The sequence below is a fragment of the Chiloscyllium punctatum genome, chromosome 20 (assembly GCF_047496795.1).
Source record: "Chiloscyllium punctatum isolate Juve2018m chromosome 20, sChiPun1.3, whole genome shotgun sequence".
Taxonomy (NCBI): domain Eukaryota; kingdom Metazoa; phylum Chordata; class Chondrichthyes; order Orectolobiformes; family Hemiscylliidae; genus Chiloscyllium; species Chiloscyllium punctatum.
In genome coordinates this window covers 13,099,350-13,120,731 of record NC_092758.1, presented here as the reverse complement: position 1 = coordinate 13,120,731, position 21,382 = coordinate 13,099,350, and the positions used below count along the sequence as shown (strand labels likewise).

The 21,382-nt window shown below is 39.9% G+C and overlaps 1 protein-coding gene across 5 annotated transcripts in view; it reads left to right on the top strand.

The window, feature by feature from the left end:
- The window catches only part of mgat4b (alpha-1,3-mannosyl-glycoprotein 4-beta-N-acetylglucosaminyltransferase B), a 237,743-nt gene that overhangs the window by 143,519 nt on the left and 72,842 nt on the right, over positions 1-21,382 (top strand). For all 5 annotated transcript variants that reach the window (XM_072590342.1, XM_072590343.1, XM_072590338.1 and 2 more), the window contains 3 exons: positions 949-1,092; positions 3,724-3,857; positions 18,398-18,444. In XM_072590342.1, the coding sequence (XP_072446443.1) occupies positions 949-1,092; positions 3,724-3,857; positions 18,398-18,444 (325 nt within the window). The remainder of the gene's footprint in view (positions 1-948; positions 1,093-3,723; positions 3,858-18,397; positions 18,445-21,382) is intronic.

The following is a 21,382-nucleotide window of genomic DNA, read 5'->3' as shown; positions in this document are numbered from 1 at the left end:
AATCCGTCCTTACCTTTCCAAATACATATACATCCTGTCCCTCAGGATTCCCTCCTACAACTTGCCCACCACTGAGGTCAGGCTCACTGGTCTATAGTTTCCTGGTTTGTCTTTACCGCCCTTCTTAAACAGTGGCACCACGTTTGCCAACCTCCAGTCTTCTGGCACCTCACCTGTGTGACTATCGATGATACAAATATCTCAGCAAGAGGCCCAGTAATCACTTCTCTAGCTTCCCACAGAGTTCTCAGGTACACCTGATCAGGTCCTGGGGATTTATCCACCTTTAACCATTTCAAGACATCCAGCACTTCCTCCTCTGTAGTCTCGACATTTTTCAAGATGTCACCATCTATTTCCCTACAGTCTATATCTTCCATATCCTTTTCCACAGTAAATACTGATGCAAAATATTCATTTAGTATCTTCCCCCATTTTGGGCCTGCAATATATTATTAGTTTTCCTAAAATGTCAATGTCCTGTGTTTGAGCAATTGCATTCATACTTTTACTGTTTTAACTTTGATTTGTGTAAATCTTTATAATATTCTAATAAATCACTTTGCTCATAGTGACTTAAAGGTACAGCTTGGAAATTACTTTTAGGCTATTCAAGATGATGACAGAGACAACTTTAAATGAAGAGTCGTCAAAATCTGGAATTTATCTGATGTAAAAAGTTGTGGAGGGCTGGGGAGTGAGTCAATTGAAAAGTAAAAACAGATAAATGAGGTATCTTGTGCAAGGGTGTTAAATGTTGAAATTCAGACCAGCCATGGTCAAATTGAACAGTTGAACAGGCTTGGCATTGGTGTACATCTGTACATGTATTTGTGAGCTATACTTCCTATTTAGACTAGTTCTGAATGAATTCTCAGTGAAAATGTCATGCCTAATTTCACTTTGTGTGGTTATTGTTTTTCCCAATTAATCAATCTTTATTTGCAGATGAAACCAAACTCAAACTTTGGAACATCACTGTCAGTAAGAATGTACTGCAGCTGCCAAGCATCTTCCATCATCTCCCACATCTGCTGGCGAGAGAAGACAGTTTCCAGCCATCTGTCTACCTGGGACAGAGGAGAACTGGAGGTGAGAGACAAATCAGTTGATGCAAAAACATTTAGTGGTTTTTAAGGTTGAAGCTTTGAACTTTTATTGTCTGCCCCCGCCTAATTACCAGTTGGACTCAAATTAAAACTACATCAGGTATTCAAAATTCTGCCACCCCATATGCTAACCAGTACTTCCATTCTCCTGTCAAATGTATTTGTTGGCTTCTGGTTTGGGAATGTCTCAGATATGAAATTCCCATCATTGTTTTCTAGCCTCTTGAACTTTGTATCTTTTTATAGCCTCCATCAACCTAACAATCTTCCAAGGCCTTTACACCACTCTTATTCTGATCCCTTACACTTCTCTGATTTTAATGACTCCATTACTGGTGGTCTTAACAACAGCTGCTCAGGCTCCAAGCTAGAGTTTCAACCTTTAAACCACTCTGCCTACCTATCCTCAAGACATTCAATCAAATATACATTTTGAACTAAGCTTGTGTGGTTCAATGCCAAATTTTATTTGATAATGCTCCTGTGAAACACTTTGGTAAATTCTGTCATGTTAAAGATGCGAAATACAGCTATGCTCCTGAATGTACATATATAGACCATGATCAGGATAATGGATGTATAAGTTACAAATGTTTCTATCAATTATTATCTTGTCTGCTGCTTTTCTCTGCTCAAAAAATTTTTGATCCTCCTAATTTGTTTCTTGTTCCTAACTTTGCACTTACCCGAAAAATGTCCTCCGAAAAATGTCCTCCGAAAAATGTCCTCCGAAAAATGTCCTCCGAAAAATGTCCTCCGAAAAATGTCCTCCGAAAAATGTCCTCCGAAAAATGTCCTCCGAAAAATGTCCTCCGAAAAATGTCCTCCGAAAAATGTCCTCCGAAAAATGTCCTCGGAAAAATGTCCTCCGAAAAATGTCCTCCGAAAAATGTCCTCCGAAAAATGTCCTCGGAAAAATGTCCTCGGAAAAATGTCCTCCGAAAAATGTCCTCGGAAAAATGTCCTCCGAAAAATGTCCTCCGAAAAATGTCCTCCGAAAAATGTCCTCCGAAAAATGTCCTCCGAACTTCACAAGTAACTGTGACTGTGCTTTGCTGTAACAATTGAAAATTAGTTTCTCTTGTATGAACAGCAAGGAATTCACGCCCACTTTCTTTGGAATGACTCTCATGTATTCCTTTTTGTATACTTTCAGTGGCGTTCTCTGATTGATTGTTGGTAGAAACATAGGGACCATGAGCAGAAGTAGGCCTTTGATCTCTATCTCATTGCTATATTCCTGCTTTCTCCCCTTACCCCTTATGCCTCTCAAATCTAAAAATACATCCATCCCTTTCTTGAATATGTTCAGTGATTTGGCCTCCATAGCGTTCTGTGGTAGAGAATTTCACAAGTTAACTATCCTTTGAGTGTAGAAATGTTTCCTCATCTCACTTGTAAGTGGTTGATCCTGTGCCCTAAGACTCTGTCCCTTGATTGTAGACCCCCTAGCCAGGGGAAAGGTCCTCTCTACATCTAATCTGTAAAGCTATGTTAGAATTTTACACACTTCAATGAAATCCCCATTCAACCTTCTAACCTCTAATGAATACAAACCTAGTTGAACCATTGTCTCCTTATTCGGCAATCTGCCAACTCCAGTATCAGCCTCGTGGACCTTTGCTGCACTCTTTATGGCAAGTATATTCTTTCCTAAATCGAATGCAACCGGTGATGGCCTTGTGGTATTATCACCAGACTACTTAATCCAGAGACCCAAGGAATGTTCTGGGGCCACAAACAGAAATTGCTGGAGAAATTCAGCAAGTTTGGTAGCATCATTGGGGGGGGGGGGGGGCGGGGGAACAGATTTCTCATCTGTCCTACATGTGACTCCAGACCCACAGCAATGTAGTTGACCCTTAACCACTTTATGGGCAATTAGGAATGGCTAATAAATGCTGGCCTGGCAGTGATGTTCACAACCCATGAATAAATTAAGAAAATCTCCAGGTATGATCTCACCAAGGCTCTATATACTGCAATAAGACATCCCTACTTCTGAACTGAAATCTTTCTGCAGTGAAAACTAGTATAACATTTGCCTTCCTAATTACTTGCTGAATCTGCCTTTTATTTAATTTCATTTACTTTCATTGACTAGTGTGCGAGGACACCCACATCCCTTTGTTCACCTGTACTTCCTGATATGTCACACTTAAATAATGCAGTCCAAAGATGTGCAGGTCAGGTGAATTGGCCATGCTAAATTGCCCGTAGTGTTAGGTAAGGGGTAGATGTAGGGGTATGGGTGGGTTGCGCTTCGGCGGGGCGGTGTGGACTTGTTGGGCCGAAGGGCCTGTTTCCACACTGTAAGTAATCTAATTTTTTCACATCAAAGTGCATAACTTCAAATTTAACCATATTGTACCGCATCTGCCCACTTGTTCAACTCATCTCAATCACCTTAAATCCTCTTTCCGTCCTCACGACTCTTTATCCTACCAAGGTTTGAGTCGTTTGCATACTTACAGATATTGTAGGGTTCCCTCATCCAGGTCATTTTTTTCCGTGCTGTGAATTGCTGGGTTATTGATGTGTAAAGTCTGCTTTGTGTTACTGACGCAACGTTCATTAATTTTCTATTCTTGGCTGTTTTTTTTTTGGTCCACAGTTTCCGTTGTAATGGGAGTTCCAACTGTAAAGCGGGAGGTGCACAGTTACCTGATTGACACCTTGAACTCCCTCATTTATGAATTGTCCCCAGAGGAAAAGCAAGACTGTGTGATTGTTGTACTCATTGCAGAGGTGAGTGAAAATGTATATCTGAATTTATACTCCGATTTTATGATTGTGCTCTTTTCTCCTGCACTTCCCAGGCGCACAAAAAAAAGGGCCCCTCCATTCATTTCATTGCATCTTGTTTTGAAGTCCCTCATTAGGTTACCAAGCAACTTTTCAAGATTTTGTTTAGTCAAATTGGCTTATTTTGATTTTTAATCCAGTTAAATGATCTCCTTTGTTATAGGTTAAATATTTACGTTTAGACCAAGCCTCATTGTGCTGCTGCATGACTGTGTGGTTTCTGTCTCTTAATGCTCGCTAACATTCATTGGTTCACTCCCAGCATCACCCTTTTGACTCTCATTTTTCATTATTTGTGGGAGCTTGTTTTTTGAGATGCTGCTGCATTTCCTACACAATCGCAATAACTGTACTTTACTGGTTGTAAAGTGTGAAAAGATGTCCTAGGTTTGTGAAATTTATTATTGAAGTACATGTTGTTTTTATGAAGTTTGCCAAGAGTTCAGAAAAGACCGTAAGTGCAAATCAAAGTAACAGTTTGTAGCTGATTATTCCATTTATCAGCCCTCCTCTTATTTTCTCCTCCTCCAAATCACTAGCAAACTGGTTCATGTGTGATTTGGAGACTTTCGACTCCAGTGCCCTTTGTGGATGTGTGTTGAAGACAGATTTGACATTTCTGTTCAAATTGCTTGGTAGCTGTCGTGCCTCAGTATGATAATTCTATTAAATCCTGAAATTGTTTTCTGCTTCAGTGGTTCAACAGCATGTAAGCCTGTTCAACTTGTGGATTAAGTCAACTAAGCAAGGAAGGGCTTTCACCTTGGAAGATCCTTGAAGATTACCTACAGTCACTGGAATTAATGTGTTGTCATGCCAAGTGGACACAAATTTTGATTGGCAAATAGTAAATGTGGATCAGATTTCGCAGTTGCTTTTACAAAGAGATGGAAAAAGCAACATTGTAACTGCAATATGAATCATAAATGCAATGACAAAGTCTGTAAAAGATCAAAAGACCCTTTAACAGCGCGTCTTTTAAAATCAAATAAAATATTGTTTTTGAGATCTGGCTAAAGTGGTTAATGCTTAAACAGAAATCTGAATGCCCAGTCATTTAACTCGTAAAACTATACCACGAAATTTAATGTTTTTAAGCAAAGCAAAGAATTATTGTCACTAGTACTAATGAAATAAAGTAAATAGGAATACGTTGATGCCATAGCATTGGCATTCGCTTCCCCTAAAAATTCTCTGGTATATAACAACATTTCAACTGAGAACAAAAAATGCTGGAAATCACAGCAGGTCAGGCAGCCTCTGTGGAAGAGAGCAAGCTAACATTTTGAGTCTAGATGACTCTTCATCAGAGGGCTGATGGCAAAAACATTGGTTTTAAGGTACACTGGGGTAAAAACATTATGGGGTTGGACAGCATGGATTCCAGTGAGTGAGAAATTTCCTACAATTTCCTTCTGTTGTTGAAGTCACTGTAATAGAAAATGGAGTAAAGTGCAAGATTGGCAGTAGCGAATTAGCAGCCTGTTTTGTGCTGCTGCCTAGGACGGATTTGTAGGACCATAGAATCATTTTGGAGTGAGAAAAGGGGCCATTCAGCCCATTAAGTTTGTGCTAACCTTCCAAAGAGCTTCCCACCCAGACCCCCTCCACCAGCACTCCTCCACCCTATCCCAGTGAGCCCAACATTTACAATGGCTAAGCCACTTAGTCTGCACATCCCTGGACACTACAGAGTATTTTAGCATGGCCAATCAACCTAATCTGCACACCATTTGGATGTTGGGAAGAAACTGTAGCTTCTGGTGGAAATCCACACAGCCACAGGGAGGACATGCAGACTCCACACCGTCACCCAAGGCTGGAATTGTACTATGGTCCTGGGTGCTGAGTGAAGTTGTGATGCTAAACATTGAGTCACCATGCCACCCAAAGATAGCAGTCTTGTTACCACCAAATGAGAAAACAAAATTTGAATAAAAATTTTTCAAAAGTGATTTCATTTGGATCCAGATTAGAGTCTTTATGAAAGGGGCATGCAGGAGAATGAAGATTGTGGCAAATGCTGCTTTTGTTAGATGAAGGCCATACTTTAATCAGTGACTTTTGTTAGTTACTGTCACTTGCTTAAAGTTCACACACAACCATAAGCACAACTCTGTAGGGTTACAGTCATTAGAGGAATTTTTGGGTTGCTGCATTCCTTAGAATCCTACAATCAACCTTTTGTACTGTTCAACTATTGTTTGCACAGAGACATTTGCTATTGCAACAGAAGTCGGTGAGTTGTGGTGGAGTCTGGAGAAGCTTAAAGAAGTAGTATCGAGAGAAGTAGTTGCAAAGTAAAGCTTTGGTCCTAAAGTTGACTGTTAGTTTCAAAACATTTATTTTTGCATTTGATACTGTAATTGAGATTTGGGCAGTGACTAGACTTTGTCGGGTGTCTGTGTGTATATATAAAATGTTTCCTGTTGTGAAAATTAGGCAATTAAGCAAGCTAGTGTTACTGAGGAGGACTAGAAAAAGTGAGAGGATTGGTGGTACGTTAGACTCATCACTCTGCACAGGACTATCTCCTAGGGGCCTGAGAAGCAGGTTTCAGAGTTTGGTAAGATGGTTTTGGGGACAGAGGATTTGATTTGAACGCAGTCTTTGGGTTTGTGGGCAATGGAAATGATACTTCTGAGGCAAAAATATGCAGAAATACCTGAGGAGGAAACCCTTAGATCTTGTAGAAATTTAAATGATTTCAAGGGCCGAATCTGGCAGTATCAGGGGTTTGTGGGATCCAGAATTTTAGAGGGGGAATCAGAGTTTTTGCTGTTTCGTGTGAAAGGGGCTGGTGTTAGGATCTGTGATAGTGATAGTGGTAGTGGTATAAGGCCAATCCCAGACTGAAATGTATCTTTTTGTAAGGTGGTCTCTCACTGAAACATAAGCACACAAGATTACAGACTTGATTTTAACAATAAAACTGAAGTTTATTACACAAAAGAAAAGATAAAGTAGAATAAACTAGTCTACTTGTATCTAACACAATTAGAAGGTTTTAAAACATTCAGATAAAAATTCAATCCCATCTAACACAATATTACAGTACTTAAACACATGAGATTTTGCTTTCTATCTAAGTTTAATTTGACTGTTTTTTTCAGCTTATTGTCCTGACAGTTTGATAACCTTATCTATGATTAGTCATACAACTGAGCTTAGACTTTCTAAATTTTGAATAATCCCTTTAGGATTCTAATAAAATACTTCTGGTCTCGAACTTCCAAGCTAAAATCCTTACACTGAAGTAACCTATTTCCTAACCGTTCTGAACTGTTTTCTTTCTTCTCCTTTCTTCAGGAAAACCTGTTTCACACATTTTAACTTCCAGGACCTCTTCAAAATGAAAACCAAAAGCCTTCTAAGCCATGAGTTTTTCCTCTAGGTTTAAAAAAAACTAATTCCCAATCCTCCTTGCAGAAAGCAATCTTAATACTCCTCAGTTTTAATTCTTGCAACGACACAGCATTGAATCCCTCTGTTAATTAAAACAGACACCCAGAAAAGCTCACCTTGCCTCGTAATCTGTTAAAACAAGTGTCAGAGAACTCCCAAATTCCACTGTCTAAAGAAAATAATATAAATTTATACTTTAATTCTTAAAAGTGAACGTTAATTCACAATTCTAAGCCCCACCCTTCTTTTAACTGCTTATTATCTGCCTCCCCAACACTTACTATACCTACACCAACTTAATTTCAGAACCATACATCGGCTGTCACCTTTGGTGTCTGTCTTCTTTCAGCTGAAGATCTCCCTGGGTTGTTGTCTTTCTTTTACTGCAAATATATTTCATACGAAAAGGTACCTTTGATAGAGTTTTTCAAATGGCAGTTGCTGCCTGGCTTTCAAACTGCCTGCCTTCTTTATACCCCCAATGTCGGTTTGTCTCATTGGTTCCATGTTGGCAAAAGAATAAATTGAAACTCAATTGAGTTTTAGTATCCTGGGGCATAATTTAAGCTGGTTAAATTTGAATTGCCGTCAAAACAGGAACCAACTCAGGTGTCTATTTCACAGCCAAACATTGCATATTTTCAAATTTCCAGTACACTCTGGGACTGCTAGTTAGTCATATATCAGGTGCTTGTAAGCTTTTAGTGCAAAATAGCATTCACTCTCCCTTTAAAGGTACAATACATGCCTTCAACTTCATAACACTCTGTTCAACGTAAGCAAGTTCCCATTATCATCCAAGGAGCTTTCCACTCTTATACTTTTACTTTTATAAAATCATGCAGACAGAAATACTGAGAAGTTAAATTAATAAACCCCCCCCCCCCACACACAACTATCAACCAACCAAGTGCAACTATTTCTGAAATAACGGACATGAAAATATGTTTAAATCTCACACCTTGCATCATATTAGGAGGAAGTTTGCAGGGAAAATCTTCACCTCTTTTGCAAATAATTGGCTGTCCAGCCCACTGACCTCTTGTGCACTTGATTTTTACTCCTTCGCAACTATTTTCCTTTTTCATTCTTGTCTGTGATTCTTTACTCTGAAATATTTAAATGTGAAGTTGCTGTACTGTACCTGTATTGCTAATGTACATACAGCTCCCTGATTACTATCCATATAAATAATCGACTCTGTCGGTCCATTTTCTGATTATCTGGCTGTAAGCCAGCAGTTACAAATTTGAAATCTACTCCTTTCGATGCACAACTAATGTGTTAGCTGATTTGTAGTCTCTTTAACCAGAGGATATTTCCATGAACAAATGTTTGCTCAGTGGTTAAGGCACATTTGTTTATATAGTTTACAATTGTTTCAACATAAAATCAATCCCTTGAGCCTCAAAACGTGACCAAATTTTCTAAGAAATAAACCTGACCTAAAAATAGATCCACTCTCCATTAAGCAATCTTTAATTCCTTTCTCTAACTATAAGTAAAGTTGCCAGAATCTCTCCTGCTTCAGTTACAAGGGTATGTCTGTCTGTGAGGAATTTGTAGCAGAATTTAAATATTTATATGTCATCACCCACCCTGTTTGAAAGCCATTTTGAAGGAATGAGTGTGTGCATGTGCATATGTGTGAGCAAGCAAGAGAGAGAGAGAGAGAGAGAGAGAGACCCCCACACCCACCAATGTTTATCTTTTGGCTTTGATACCACTTTAATCCTGGACATCTGGTGGGTGCATTGCTGCCACCGATCCTACTGAGGGAGAGCAGGACTGTTATGGCATGTGACAAATAGATACACACTCTTGGAGCAAAGACCGTTCCCTCCGTGACTACCTGGTCAGGTCCACACCCCCCTACGACCCACCCTCCCATTCTGGCACTTTCCCCTGCCACCGCAGGAACTGTAAAACCTGTGCCCACACCTCCTCCCTCACCTCGATCCAAGGCCCTAAAGGAGCCTTCCACATCCATCAAAGTTTCACCTGCACATCCACCAATATCATTTATTGTATCCGTTGCTCCCAATGCGGTCTCCTCTACATTGGGGAGACTGGGCGCCTCCTAGCAGAGCGCTTTAGGGAACATCTCCGAGACACCCGCACCAATCAACCAAACCGCCCCGTGGCCCAACATTTCAACTCCCCCTCCCACTCTGCCGAGGACATGGAGGTCCTGGGCCTCCTTCACCGCCGCTCCCTCACCACCCGACGCCTGGAGGAAGAACGCCTCAGCTTCCGCATCGGAACACTTCAACCCCAGGGCATCAATGTGGACTTCAACAGCTTCCTCATTTCCCCTTCCCCCACCTCATCCTAGTTTCAAACTTGCAGCTCAGTTACTGTCTCCTTGACTTGTCCGACCTGCCTATCTTCTTTTCCACCTATTCACTCCACCCTCTCCTCCTTGACCTATCACCTTCATCTCCTCCCCCACTCACCCATTGTACTCTATGCTACTCTCTCCCCACCCCCACCCTCCTCTAGCTTATCTCTCCATGCTTCAGGCTCACTGCCTTTATTCCTGATGAAGGGCTTTTGCCTGAAACGTTGATTTCGCTGCTCGTTGGATGCTGCCTGAATTGCTGTGCTCTTCCAGCACCACTAATCCAGTATTTGATTTTCAGCATCTGCAGTCATTGTTTTTACCTTGGAGCAATGGAGTCATTCAGATGTGTTTTTGTAATGGACAGTAGCATCAGTAAGCACAGAACCCACATGTATAAGTCTGTGATATTATAGCAATGAAAATAACTTTTATGTTAGTAGGCTTTGTGATGAACGTTCATATTGTTATGATATGGCAATTTGCGTTCTAAAGTAGACAGATTGACGTGTAAATTTGTTTAATTTGTATTTCTAGTTGTGTGGGGTAAGAGGGGTAGGATATGGTTTTAGTTTCATTTTTTTTAAAGTTCCATTTGTGGTGAAGAGCTGTACAGAAATTTGTTTCCATGCTTTTAAAATCCCATGGTCTCATAGAACGTAGAACATAGAAGAATACAGCACAGTACAGGCCCTTTGGCCTTCGATGTTACGCCGATCCAAGCCCACCTAACCTACACTAGCCCACTATCCTCCATATGCCTATCCAATGCCCGTTTAAATGCCCATAAAGAGGGAGAGTCCACCACTGCTACTGGCAGGGCATTCCATGAACTCACGACTCGCTGAGTAAAGAATCTACCCCTAACATCTGTCCTATACCTACCACCCCTTAATTTAAAGCTATGCCCCCTCATAATAGCCCCCTCAAAATTGTGTTATAAGATTCTTAATTTTCACACAATAGGGAGGCCTTTCCTTTAATGCTATCCAAAAGGTGGCATCGTGAACCCTCCGCTTCTCACTCAAAACAAGAGTACTAACCAGTACACCAGAGCTGACACTTATAAATGTTTGGCCACTTCTGGGCCTTGATTGGGCAAAGTGCTAATGTTAAAAATTGGGCTTTGACCACTCCCTTGTAGAAAGGGGCCAGAATGCAGGAGCATTTAGTAAGGGTCATCAGAATTTGAGTCAGCTGAATTAGACCACTGTGTGACCATCCTGACCAGATCACTAGGCGTAGTTTCATTCTGAAGCATTTCTCCTTTATTCTCTTTAAGCCTGATAAATTCACCCTGAGATGCAGTGTGCAGGATTCCAGATGGGACCTGACTAGAGCTTTATATAATTTTACCACAGCAGATTATGTTGAGTAATAATTCTCGGTTGATTCTGCAATTTCAGTGGGTGAAATCATGGGTTTTATGAGGGACAATTTTCTCTGCATTTAATTTTAAACAGGACTTTGTTTTTCATCCTATTGGTTTGAAAATTGTTTCACTGGTGATAACAGACTTGGTTCACTTTCTGACAATTGGTGTCTCAAGATCATCTTCAAACAAAGGTCAATTTGAGAAACAGTATATTTAAAAAAAAACAAAATTAGTAATCCATGATTTGTCAGACTTTGTTGGTACAGGCAACTAATGTGTGATAGTAAATACTGCCTTTCAGTCTTTGTTAATATGGGAAGCTGATTGCTAATGCTGAAATACAACTCAGGGGGTGGGCAGCTGTAAATCTGAAAAGGAACACACTTTCAATGAGTTTTATGTTTTCAGTGTTAACAAACATACTGATTGAATGTCGATGAGAGTAATTTTGTGGATTAGTGATTTGCAAGCTTCAGTCTTACTTGCATCTGCTTTATAGAAGGAGACTTGTGTTCTCTGTAAATACTAATACACTGCAAGAAAACAATTCAACATATGGACATTTTTCAATCTGTTTATCTTACTTTATTTGGGTTACCAATTGTTTTTAAACTCAAATAATCAAAAAGGTGTAGGAATGAAAACAAAATACTGGAAGAGCTCAGAGGTCTTGCAATGTCTGTGGAAGTAGAAACAGTTAACGTTTCATTATGGCTCTCGGTCAGAACTGGAAATTTTGTGAGGAGTGAGTGGAACAGATGGAGAGGGTGCCCAGAACAAAAGACTAAGGAAGTGGCAATGACGTAAAATGATAGGCGAGAATAGGGGTCCACTCTACTGAGACTATTTACACCTATTTTACATCTCAATCCTTCCTTTATCACCCTTAGCACTGCCTTTGTCTTTTGCTCTGGGCACTTTTGCAATCTGGTAAAGGACTACAGATACTGGAAACCAGAGTCTAGATTAGAGTGGTGCTGGAAAAGCACAGGTCAGGCAGCATCTAAGGTACAGGAAAATCAATCTGTTCCACTTGCTCTTCCTCCCCCTCATCACCAGCATACGAATCTACATTTCCCAGCCTCTTACAGTTCTGAAGAGTTATATCAGACTTGAAACGTTAACTGTTTTTCTCTCCCTGGGGAATGGGAGTGAGGTTATTTCAGGGTCAGACGTTTTATCAAAATAGGAGGCTGCATTGAGACAGGAACGAGTGATGGAGATATAGTCTATAGGGGTTTGGGGGACTTGTGGATTAAAGTTTGGAAAAGTGGGGGTTCCCATTCACTGCTCAGGGTGATGTACCTCTGTACTGCCTCCACTATATCCTCCTAGTCTAAAATGTGGGTGCTATTCCCCTGGGGTCCCACAGTTTCAAAAGCCCTTCTCGATTAACAGTTATGATTTCAGTTGGTCAATCTTTCGATGGCAGTTTGAGTGAACAGCAGAGTGAGCTTATTTATTTTTACTGGCTTGGTTCCAGGATCCCGCTCCTCCCTTGCAGATCTTTACACTGTTCTTCAAGCTCAGCCATGTTTCTCTGGTCAGCACTGTTTCTTGATCTGCTGTTTCTACTTAAACTGGGCCTGAAACTGTCCCGTATTTTGGCTGCAGTGCTGCTATTTCTGGAGCTTTAAATGGCTTCTCTCTAATTCTAACATAGCACCCTTTAAATTCTCATTAAGTCTGAGGATCTCTGTCTCCCTCTTCCCCCGCCGCCCCCCAAAAAAAAGTCGTCTTGATTTATTGTTTGGTGCTAACTTTCTCCTCTTTCACTGTTCCTTTAAATTTAAGATCTCAGTGGAACTGTTTCATACAACTAGCTATGGCTGTAACTACTTTAGGAGTATGCTTCCCTGAACAATGATGCAATTTCTTCAAGCAATTGTGGCCCTTGGATTGTGGATACAGTGCCAGTTTATAACAAAAGTTTGCCCACTCGGGCCACTTCTTAGTTAAGTATTTTGGTAGAGTTTCCTCACAAGTTGTACCACTGGCCATAGCATGTACTTTATCTTCCCCTTTAAGGCTTATATCTCTATCTATAGTTTGTATATTTTAAGACATAAGTACTACTTCTGCCCAATTTCTGGTTGGTTACTCTTCCTTTTTAGTGGGGTCAGATTTACCAGAGTATCCTTTCTGATACATCTTAATGAGGCCCACCAATGTTGTAAAATGGATAAAGGTACCCTGACTTAATAACCAGTTTGCAGTAACCCTTTATGACTCTATGGTACGTGTGAGAGCAATATCGCAGGAAACTTAAATTCAGATGGAAATTCTCCATTATTTTGGTCTGTGCTTTTCTTTAAATAACAGACCAAAGAATTTGCAGTCATTCCATATGTAACATGTGTATGATAAAAATTATACAATAGATGACCCAATTATTGAGACCTTTAATTTTAAAACTTATTGAAGTAATTTTTGGTTTACTGCTGTGAACTGAGAGTTGAGAGCTAAAGGTGACCTTTGGACTGTGAGCCAGTTTTTAAAAAAAAATTAAACAAGTTGATAGTTGTTAATTAACCCATGCCTGGAAGTTAATTTCAAGTTGATTCTTGTTCAAATAATGTTGTATAGATGTTTCCATTCAGGGAGGCATCATGCTCAAACAGATGGTGTACATTAACTTGGGGCTTCATAGGGAGACAATCCTAGCCAGTCTTAAAAAAAACAACTCTGTTTAGCTGTGTTTAAGCCAAAAGGATTTTGGCTATCACTGCGATAGGATGGAGGCTTAATTGCTCCCTGGTTGTCGCCTCATTATCAATTTATTGAAAATTCCAAAAATAGAGTCTCAGCTCTAAGAATTAATTGAATATTCCTTGGAGCCTACTGGAAGCTATCTGCATTCATTGGGTGTCTTCAGAAACCAAGCAAGATATAATCCCATATACCAGTGATGTTATGGATCATGGAGTTTACTTAAATAACCTGGCTAGTTACATTATTTTTCTCCTTTTCATTTATCCCATAACTGTGGCCGCTCGACTGTCCATCTGTGAGAATGCGGGTTAAACTCTCAAAGATTGATTTTAAATCATAGACATTAATTAGTTTGCCTTGTGATTTAACTTGTTCTGCAAGAGCTACTGTATTGATAAATCGTTAAATCTTTTTTGTTTATGCTAGAAACCTGGTGTCTGATATCAATTATTCAATAAGTCTGGTACTGGTTATTCAAAATGTCTGGTTAGGAATCATCATTGGGATTAATTTTGAAGAGCATGCAAGTTTTAATTTATTGTGATGTGAATTCGGGGATAGGAAGGCTGATTTGATTTGGCTGTCTATCTCTATGTCATAATATAATGTTATAATACATTGTAACCAGAATAACAGCATGCATATTTGACAACAGATGGAGGATTGTTCGGCTTAATTTTTAGAGATCAGGAAGCATTTGTACTGAAGTTTCTTATAAATTATTAAATACTAAAGGATTAAATTTTGGAGTTGCATTCAGGGAGGTGGGACATTAAATGGACAGTAGAGTCCATGATAATGTCGTGTGTCGTTGTTGGACAAATAGGCTTTTCTTATTCCACATTTCTAATGCCCTAGTCTGAAGGGCAAAATCCAAAAATAACTGGTTGAAATCAAGAAATTAAATGATCAGGAAGTATAACTGAGGTGAAAATTGCCTGTACTGATACAAGAAGGAAACCAACTGAAAGAATGTTGTAGTCTCATTGGATTAATTTTAAGACCAAGAGATGAACAACATTTCAGGGAACAGGTAATGTTGACTTTGAGTCATGTTATAGGTCTGGCCTGGCATTTATCATTGCTAAGCATGTTGTCATTTTATGATTGTGCTGCACCTGATGGAAGGATGTCAAGGATATGTCGTGTTATAGGCAATTAAAATAGATAGATACAGAAAAGAATCAAAAAGGTTAATTGAATACCTAGTGGAGTTGAGGGAAGATCTCTACAGGGATAAAATATAAGGAGGTAAAAGTCAAGCTTCAGAGTGTTTCAGTGCAGAGAAATCTGGGTGACTTGATGCAGGAATCTAGTATGCAAGTACAGCAGGCAATAAGGTGGCAAATGGGATTTTAGCATTTATTTCTCTGGGAATAGAATGTACAAGTAGGAAAGTGTTGATAACTGTAGTAATGAGATTGCACCTGGAGTATTATGTAGAGTTTTGATCATCTTGCTTGAGGGGATGTAGTTGCATTGGAAGCAGTTCAGAGGAGATTCAGTCAATTGATTCCAGCAATGAGGGATTTGTCTTAAAAAATTAATTTGAATAGATTAGGCCCAAACTTACTTGAGAGAATGAGAAGATTTAGAATCGAGGTATACAAGATGCTAAACGGGAATTGACAAGTGGATGCCCCCCTTGTGGGGAAATCTAGTTTTAAGACAAGGGGTAGTATATTTTAAAACAGATGAAGAGGTAGTACTTCTCCAAAGAACATATAAACAGGAGAATGTCATTCAGCCTCTTGCTTGTTTTGCCATTCAATGAGATTGTGGCTGATCTGTGGCCTAAATTAATACAAATTATCTACCTTGGATTTAAAATTAACAGTAGGTCCAGCATCCACTGCTGTTTGTGGAAGTAACTACCTCCCTTTTATGTGTAGAAGTGCTTCCTAATATCTCTCCTGAATGTTTTGGCCTAATTTTCAGACTATGCTCCTCAGGTTTAGAATCTCCAACCAGTGGAAATAGTTTATCTTGAAATACCCTGCTTTTTTACCTTAATTATCTTGAAGGCTTTGATCAGCTCACCCTTTATCCTTCCAGGTTCTGGAGAAAACGAGGCTAATTTGTATAATCTCTCTTCGTAACCTAACCATGAAGCTCAGGTGTCACTCTTGTAACCCTATGTTGTACTCCCTCTAAGGTCAATCTACTTTTCCTAAATGAGGCTACCCAGATCTGCTCATAGTACTCAGAGTAACCAGGGTTTTGAACAGCTGCAGCATAACTTCTGCATCATTATATTTCAGTCTTCTAGATATAAAGGTTAGCATTCCATTAGCTTGCTTGATTATTTTCTGTATCTGTACATGGCATTTTCAAGATCTATACACCTTAACCCCATATGTCTTGGGCCATCCTCTATATTTAACTTCATACCAACCAGAATGTATCTTGATCAGTTCTTTCTCAGTCCAAAATGAATAATCTCCCATTTCCGTACATTGAACTCCATCTGTCCCAGTTTTATCTATTCACATAGTGTATCAATATCCCTCTGTAATTTTATGCTATCACCTATACTATCTACAGTGCTGCCTAACTTTGTGTCATGATATGCAGATGGCAGTGTTGGACTGGGTGAAGTGACGAAGGAGCAGTGCTCCAAAAGCTTGTGATTTCAAATAAACCTGTTGGACTATAACCTGGTGTCATGTGACTTCTGGCTTTGTATCATCAACAAATTTGGATATATAGCTTTCTATGCATTATCCCAGTCATTTTATAAATAATGAGAATAATTGAGGCTCGAAGACAGTTTATTGTGGAAAGGGTCATGTATGTATGTAATTCAGTACCCCAGAGTGTGGTGGATGCTGGGACACTGATTAGTTTTGAGATAGACAGCTAATGGATTGAAGGGTTATGGAAAATGGGCATAAAAGTGAAGTTGAGGCTGATATGAGACCAATCATGGTTTTGTAGGTGATGCAGGCTTAAGAAGCTGAATTCCTTAGCTCCGCTCCTAATTCTTGTGTTCTTATGGTCTAATACTATATCTGTGCCATGACCAGTCTGTCTTGAACCCAAACTCATAGTTTGGCATCAGATCACATAATAAAATAAATTCCATCAGCTGTACCGTCTTGCCAAATTGCTGACCTCCAATTCTGATCAATAGTGTACCCCTGATATTTACCACTTCACTATTGTGTTGACAGCTATGTAAGCTCTAAAATCCCTTCCCTGAACCACTCTGCCTTTCTAACACTCAAATACTCCTGAAAAGTTTTATCTTCACTCTGTGATCAAGTTTGATTTGCCTGTCCTAATATCTCCAAGTGTGGTTCTGCAGCAAATTTTATATGATAAACCTTCAGCATAGGCATTGGAATGCTTATTAGTATTAAGTTAATTATATATAAATCAAGTTGTTGCCATTGTTGTTCGACGTGGGGGAAGTAAAATGTTGATTAGTCACTTGAACTTGACTTCCAAGGCCAGGAACCAACATCCCACCACCTGTTTCCATGCTGAGCATCTCTATGACTCTATGACTCTGTCCTCATCTTGTGCTGCATTCCATCATATGCGCAACAGTATTTTGAAATAGAAAGCTAACTGATCAGACCACCCTTATTGTCATTGGGTGCTCCATGGAGGTGGGAGCTAGCTCAAGATCGTGATTCTCAAAGGAAAACAGCAACTATGTCAGAGTTTGCTGTTGTCTTGCAGAATGGAGCAGACCGGAAATCAGAAGGTTAGCTGCATCATGATTACCAAACAGTCAATGGCAAGCTACTTAATTCACAATAATACACAATATAGACTAACCTTTCTGTGCCAGCATGCTCAATGTGACAGAATCATTCTGGAGGGATCAGGTCTCTCATTGGTTGAGATTACGATTATTGAATGCAGTTTCTATTTTGCTGTCAAATTAAGCTTTAGAAACTCTTCACTCCTGTCCTTCTGACCAATTCCAGTTTAGTGGCTAGAGGTCTTTGTAAATGATTATGTAGAAAGCAAAGATATCTTGCACAGTATTTCAAACAAAATGTGATTAGATTTTTTTCTTAATTGGTAATGCAAGATATTTCTGGGTCAAATAGTTATCCCGTTCATTTGAATTCTAGTAAATTGCTGGGATAGTTTCAGATTAGTGTAAATGCATCACTGATTTGTTATAGATTAAATGCTGTAAATTTAGAATGGAAATATGAAACCTGGAGCCTTGACTTCCAAATAAAATCCATTGGTCCTGTTCTGCCATTCAGAAAGAACTTTCTTGCCATACACTTTAGTATTCAAATATCTGTCAATCTCCGACTTGAATGTACACTTCAACTGTGCAACCACAGTCCTCTGGAATATTGAATTCCAAAGATTTGCAACCCTCTCTGGAATGGCAACATTTCTCCCCCTCTCAATGCTAAACTCGTCAGAGTTTCAAAACCTTTAGTTCTTAACAGGGAAAAGCCAAAACTGTTTTCCTTATTTGCACCAAAATGTTGGTTCATTCTTTCTTTCTTCCTAATCGACGACTGAGGGGTCGGAAAGAGACAACAATATCCTTTGAGTTGAGAACATGTGATGTGATGATGATTCCTGTGTGATAACAAAACAAGCTGAATCCGGCATTTCTGCTTTCTGTCAATGCTCAATCACTTACTTTGTTCTTGCATTTTTCTTTTGCAGACAGATTTACCATATGTAAATAGTGTTGCAGAAAATCTCAAAAGTTTGTAAGTAATTTTCATTTTTTAATCTGTGTATTGACACTTTAGAAATGATGGATTTTCTTGATTCAAATAATTTTGCTGTACTATACCCCTTTCTGTTCGTATTTTTCAAAGTTAAAGCAATATGTTGTTGTTAGCCTTTCATTTTTATTATGTTTAGCTAGAAGTAGTTAAATAATTTAACATTTGCATTTTAGTATCCAGACTCCAAGAATGAATGGAAATATTGGAGGGAGATGAAACAGATTTCAGTTATAACAATCACCATCCTGCTTTGCATCTAAAGTCAGTTTTCATAAATGAAAAAGGAAAACAGTCAGTTTGCCCTACATCTTCTCTATTTCACCCCAATAGTGCATGAAACCTAGAATTAATTTTATTGACATGAGATTTGCTGCAGTTAATTCTGATGCTTTGATGAAAGACTGTTAATGGTTCGGTGGCAAAGTCACTTCCACAGGGGACGAGGGAATGGATTGAAGGATATGGTGAGAAGTGTACATCTACAGTAATTAGGGCTTGGTAACAATTTCTTGTCACCACGAGTACAAGATAATTTTCTGATTTAGTATGTGGATGTTCCCGCCTCAGGCGACTGACTGTGTGGAGTTTGCAGGTTCTCCCCGTGTCTGCGTGGGTTTCCTCCAGGTGCTCCGGTTTCCTCCCACAGTCCAAAGATGTGCAGGTCAGGTGAATTGGCCATGCTAAATTGCCCGTAGTGTTAGGTAAGGGGTAGATGTAGATGTAGGGGTATGGGTGGGTTACGCTTCGGCGGGGCGGTGTGGACTTGTTGGGCCGAAGGGCCTGTTTCCACACTGTAAGTAATCTAATCTACCTATAAGAGAAGGTGCAAAACTTGACCTACTCTTGGAAAATAAGGCAGGGCAGGTGACTGAGGTGTCAGTGGGGGAGCACTTTGGGGCCAGTGACCATAATTCTATTATTTTAAAATAGTAATGGAAAAGGATAGACAACATCTAAAAGTTGATGTTCTAAACTGGAGAAAGGCCAATTTTGATGGTATTAGGCAAGAACTTTCGAAAGCTGTTTGGGGACAGATGTTCGCAGATAAAGCAAAGGCTGGCAAATGGGAAGCCTTAAAAAATTAGACGACAGTAGTCCAGAGATAGTATATTCCTGTTATAGTGAAAGGGAAGGCTGGTAGGTATAGGGAATGCTGGATGACTAAAGAAATTGAGGGTTTGGTAAAGGAAAAAGAAGGAAGCTCATGTCAGGTATAGACCAGATAGATCGAGTGAATCCTTAGAAAAGTATAAAGGCAGTAAGGGTATACTTAAGAGGGAAATCAGGAGGGCAAAAGGGGGACATGAAATAGCTTTGACAAATAGTTAAAGAGAATCCCAAGTGTTTTTACAAATACACTAAGGACAAAAGGGTAACTAGGGAGAGAATAGGACCCCTCGATGATCAGCAAGGCAGCCTTTTTGCGGTGCCGCAGGAGATGGAGGAGATACTAAACGAGTATTTTGCATCAGTACTAACTGTGGAAAAGGATATGGAAGATACAGAATGTGGGAAAATATATGGTGACATCTTAAAAATGTCCCATATTACAGACGAGGAAGTGGTAGATGTCTTGAAACACACAAAAGTGGATATATCCCAAGACCTGATCAGATGTATCCTACAACTCTGTGGGAAGCTAGGGAAGTGATTGCTGGGCCTCTTGCAGAGATATTTGTATCATCAATAGTCACAGGTGAGGTGCCAGATGACTGGAGGTTGGCTAACATGATGCCACTGTTTAAGGAAGGTGGTAAGGACAAGTCAGGGAACAACAGACCAGTGAGCCTGACATTGGTGGTGGGCAAGTTATTGGAGGGAAACCTGAAGGGGAGGGTGTACATGTATTTGGAAGGGATAGCCAGCATGGCTTTGTGCGTGGAAAATCATGTCTCTCAAACTTTGTTGAGTTTTTTTGAAGTAGTAACAAAGAGGATTGATGAGGGCAGAGCAGTAGATGTGATCTAAATGGATTCAGTAAGGCATTTAACAAGGTTCCCCATGGGAGACTGGTTAGCAAAGTTGGATCTCACAGAATTCAGGGAGAACTAGCTATTTGGTACAGAACCGGCTCAAAGGTAGAAGGGCGAGGGTGGTGGGGAGGGTTGTTTTTCAGACTGGAGGCCTGTGACCAGTGGCGTGACACAAGGATCAGTGCTGGATACACTACTTTTTGTCATTTACATAAATGATTTGGATGTGAGCATAAGAGGTATAGTCAGTAAGTTTACTGATGACACCAAAATTGGAGGTGTAGTGGACAGTGAAGAGAGTTACCTCAGATTACAACAAGATCTTGATCAGATCGGCCAATGGGCTGAGAAGTGGCAGGTGGACTTTAATTCTGATAAATGCATTTTGGGAAAGCAAATCTTAGCAGACTTATACACTTAATGGTAAGGTCCTAGGGAGTGTTGCTGAACCTTGGAGTGCAGGTTCATAACTCCTTGAAAGTGGAGTCGCAGGTAGATAGGATTGTGAAGAAGGCATTTGGTATGCTTTCCTTTATTGGTCAGAGTATTGAGTACAGGAGTTGGGAGGTCATGCTGCGGCTGTACAGGACATTGGTTAGGCCACTGTTGGAATATTGCATGCAATTCTGGTCTCCTTTCAATCAAAAAGATGTTGTAAAACTTGAAAGGGTTCAGAAAAGATTTACAAGGATGTTGCCAGGGTTTGAGGATTTGAGCTATAGGGAGAGGCTGAACAGGCTGGGGCTGTTTTCCCTGGAGTGTCGGAGGCTGAGGGGTGACCTTATAGAGGTTTACAAAATTATGAGGGACATGAGTAGGATAAGTAGACAATGTCTTTTCCCTGGGATGGGGTAGTCCAGAACTAGAGGGAATAGGTTTAGGGTGAGAAGGGAAAGACATAAGAGACCTAAAGGATAGCATTTTCATGTAGAGAGTGGTACGTG